The sequence below is a fragment of the Microtus ochrogaster genome, chromosome 10 (assembly GCF_000317375.1).
Source record: "Microtus ochrogaster isolate Prairie Vole_2 chromosome 10, MicOch1.0, whole genome shotgun sequence".
Taxonomy (NCBI): domain Eukaryota; kingdom Metazoa; phylum Chordata; class Mammalia; order Rodentia; family Cricetidae; genus Microtus; species Microtus ochrogaster.
The window spans coordinates 58,425,998-58,429,331 of record NC_022016.1 but is presented as its reverse complement, the minus strand read 5'-3'; the positions used below and the strand labels follow the sequence as shown (position 1 = coordinate 58,429,331).

General features: G+C 56.1%; 1 protein-coding gene across 2 annotated transcripts in view; it reads right to left on the bottom strand.

Annotated features, from left to right (window-relative positions):
• The window catches only part of Sh3d21 (SH3 domain containing 21), a 13,873-nt gene extending 10,886 nt beyond the window's left edge, over positions 1-2,987 (bottom strand). The window contains exons 1-9 of one of the 2 annotated variants that reach the window (XM_026781754.1): positions 2,955-2,987; positions 2,719-2,876; positions 2,563-2,626; positions 2,213-2,331; positions 1,942-2,032; positions 1,738-1,793; positions 1,298-1,343; positions 1,072-1,172; positions 886-972 (exon numbers count right to left, since the gene is read on the bottom strand). In XM_026781754.1, coding sequence (XP_026637555.1) covers positions 886-972; positions 1,072-1,172; positions 1,298-1,343; positions 1,738-1,793; positions 1,942-2,032; positions 2,213-2,331; positions 2,563-2,626; positions 2,719-2,876; positions 2,955-2,958 — 726 coding nt within the window. In that variant the 5' untranslated portion in view covers positions 2,959-2,987. Of the gene's footprint in view, positions 1-885; positions 973-1,071; positions 1,173-1,297; positions 1,344-1,737; positions 1,794-1,941; positions 2,033-2,212; positions 2,332-2,562; positions 2,627-2,718; positions 2,877-2,954 lie in introns of those variants that run through there. The other variant, XM_026781755.1, reaches the window with a different exon arrangement.
• Between the last annotated feature and the right edge of the window lie 347 nt (positions 2,988-3,334).

Here is a 3,334-nt window from a genome sequence, read left to right as displayed (position 1 = left end):
TTTTTTTTGGTTTTTCGAGACAGGGTTTCTCTGTGGCTTTGGAGCCTGTCCTGGCACTAGCTCTGTAGACCAGGCTGGTCTCGATCTCACAGAGATCTGCGTGCCTCTGCCTCCCGAGTGCTGGGATTAAAGGCATGCGCCACCATCGCCCGGCTTCCTTTGGTTTTTCAAGACAGGGTTTCTCTGTAACTTTGGAGCCTGTCATGGAACTCACTCTATAGACTAGGCTGGCCTCGAACTCGCAGAGATCCACCTGCCTCTGCCTCCCAAGTGCTGGGATTAAGGGCATGTGCCACTACTGCCCAGCTGGGAATCTTTCTTGATTTCCCCCTTTTGTATAACTGGCTGTCCTGGAACTCATTCTTTAGACCAAGCTGGCCTCGAACTCACAGAGATCCACCTGCCTTTGCCTCCCGAATGCTGGATTAAGGGCATGTGCCATCACACCTGGCTTTCTGCCTAATTCTTTAAGGTAGTCTCCCAATCAAAAGCAGAGCTCACCAATATGGTTTCTTCTGTCTCTCTACGTTCCTGAGGCGAGAAACACATGGGTGCTGCCATGCTCATTTGTCATTTCTATGGGTTCTGGGGATCTGAACGAAAACACTTGAACCCTGAGCGATGTCTCCTCAGCTTATCCCGACATGTTTTCAGAGAGTTCTGCGTCCCTTTATCTAGTGATCCAGCAAATGCCATGATTTCTGACTTTTTTTTTTTTCCTGTTTTTTTTTGAGACAAGGTCTCTCTGGGTAGCCCTGGCTGTCCTGCTTTGTAGACCAGGCTGGCCTCATACTCAGGGATCCGCTTGTCTCTGCCTCCCCAATGCTGGGACCATCGTGTGTACCACCATACCTCTGCCCTCCCAGTGTCTGGTTCAACACTCACAGGGGGTGGAGGGAGCACGAAGTTGTCTGGAAACAGTCCTCTTCTGCCTTGACACTCGCCTTCCCACCAGCCCTTATCCTCCGTAGTCTGGTTGAGAAAAAAGACAGCAGGGAGGTGAGCCTCCCTCAGGTCCCTCTTGCCTGGGTCCCACTCCTTACCCTTCTGTGCCTCCTATTCCTCTCACACCTTTCTCAGAACTTTCACCAGGTCCCCCTTGTGCAGCGCCAACTCATCCGGGGCCTCAGGCTGGTAGTCAAACAGGACCCTGCAGGTCTCTGGGCAGGAGACTGAGAGAAGGCATTCTATTGTGTAGCCTCCCCCAGTGGCTCCCATCACAACCTACCTGGTTCCCCTCCCACAAGGCAGGGTGTGTCCTGGCACCGTGGGAGGGAGTCTTTGGCTAGGTGCACACCTGTCCGCAGGTAGTCTGGAGGGCTGTCGTAGGTCAAGTTGCTCAGCTAGAAGGGGCAGAACAAAGGAAGAGGAAGATGAGCCTGAAGCCATTTTAAGAACTCACTGGCTGGGCGGTGGTGGCGCACGCCTTTAATCCCAGCACTCGGGAGGCAGAGACAGGCGGATCTCTGTGAGTTCGAGACCAGCCTGGTCTACAAGAGCTAATTCCCGGACAGGCTCCAAAACCACAGAGAAACCCTGTCTCGAAAAACCAAAAAAAAAAAAAAAAAAAAAAGAACTCACTGGGTAGAGGCAGGCGGATCTGTGTGAGTTCAAGATCAGCCTGGTCTACAAAGCAGAGTGAGGTCCAGGATAGCCAGGGCTACAATGAGAACCCTGTCTCGGAAAAACAAAACAAAACAAAAACTCATTGGCTGTGCCTACCCTGACCCAATTTACCTTAGGAGGCTTCGGTGTATTAGGGACGACTGAAGGCATGTCTGCGCTTCCCAGGCCTGGAGAGGGACAATGAGGTTAGGGAGGTTCTAATTTAGCTAGGCTCTGGGAGAGGGCTAATGGGTCAACAGGGTCAGGAAGGTCATTGGGAAGATCACTGAAGACTGCAGAGTCTGGTCCCAGGGAATCACAGGGTCACGGTCTCACTTGGGGGCCCACCGTCCAGCAATTCCACAAAGTTGGATGGGAAGGCTCCCAACTGCCCGTTCTTCTTCCCCAGCCACCAGCCGTCCTCAATCTGGGGAAGGGGAAGGAGGTGGGAGCATCTGGGTCTGTCCAAGAGTCACTGGAGTGTCGACCCTTGGTTCTGCCCAAGGACAGCCTCCTCCTCAGCGGCCTCCCTTCCCATCGCCCCCACCCTCCCTTCACTCTCTTCTGTGTGTGAAGAGCTCCAGCATCTCTCATCATACCCCCTCACCTCCTTTATTACTTCCACAATCTCCCCAGTTTGAAGCTTCAGTTCGTCTGCCTGCTCTGGGCTGTAGTTGAAGTTCACTTTGCACCATCTTTGGGGACCCTGAGAGTTGACGGGGTGACCTAGGCCAGACAAGCAGGGGGGGGAGCTCGAGCAAGAAGCCCTGTCCACAGCACTGGGGAAGGGGAGGACCCCCGAGCACGGCCTCTGGTAGCTTTAAGCCCCGCCCTCTAGCGGAGCATTGTACTTGGAGCCAATCAGGGGGCTGCACAGTAGCCTCGCGGCCCCTCCCGCAGTCGTTACGCTCCACGCGGGCAGCGAGCCCCCACGCGCCAGTCCAGCGCCAGACTCACCGCGGTGGAGGCGCGCACAGCGCGGTCTGGGCTCAGTGACGCCCCGCAGGGCCTCGGGAATCTCCTGGGAAGATCGCACGAAGGCGGCACTCAGCGCAAGGCCCGGAGCAGGACCGGGCCCGCTCCCCGCACTGCCTCACCCGCACCAGGCCTTACCTGCACCAGTCTCTTGGGAAAGAGACCATGGCGGCCCTGCAGCGTCCCAAGCAGCCAGCCCCGGGCGGTCCCTGCGCGAACCTGCCGGACCACATCCCCTGGCGCCAGGCTCAGCTCGTCCTCCGTCTGCGCACGGTATCTGGCCAGGACCAGGACCTCTGCGGGCGGAGGGCGGGCTAAGAAAGGCTGGGGAACGTCCCTGGACATTCAGAACTACCCGAGACCCTCACACATACCCATGATTTCTGTGGACCCCTGCACAGCCTTGCGGTCAGGCTGGCGGTTGAGTGTAGGGAGCGCAGAGGGCGGGCCGGGCTGATGGGCTGTACATTGAATGAGGCGGAGTCTCAAGTCATAGGTCAGGACCCAGGTGCTAGGAGTGGGCGGCCTGGCTCAGCAGGTTGGGCCCCAGTTCCAGGTCTTCATTCAGGGTCTCTCAGCCCAGTTCTAGGCTAACTCCAAGTTCTCTTCTGATTGCTAAATTCTACTTTGGCAGTCTCCCAACGTAGGCCAGACTTAATGGTTTTTGTTTTTTTTTTTTTTTTTTGTTTAGACATTTCCTGGCCCACCCTCTACTGGCTTGCAAGTTGTTAGCTGCAGGGGAAGGTGGAGAACG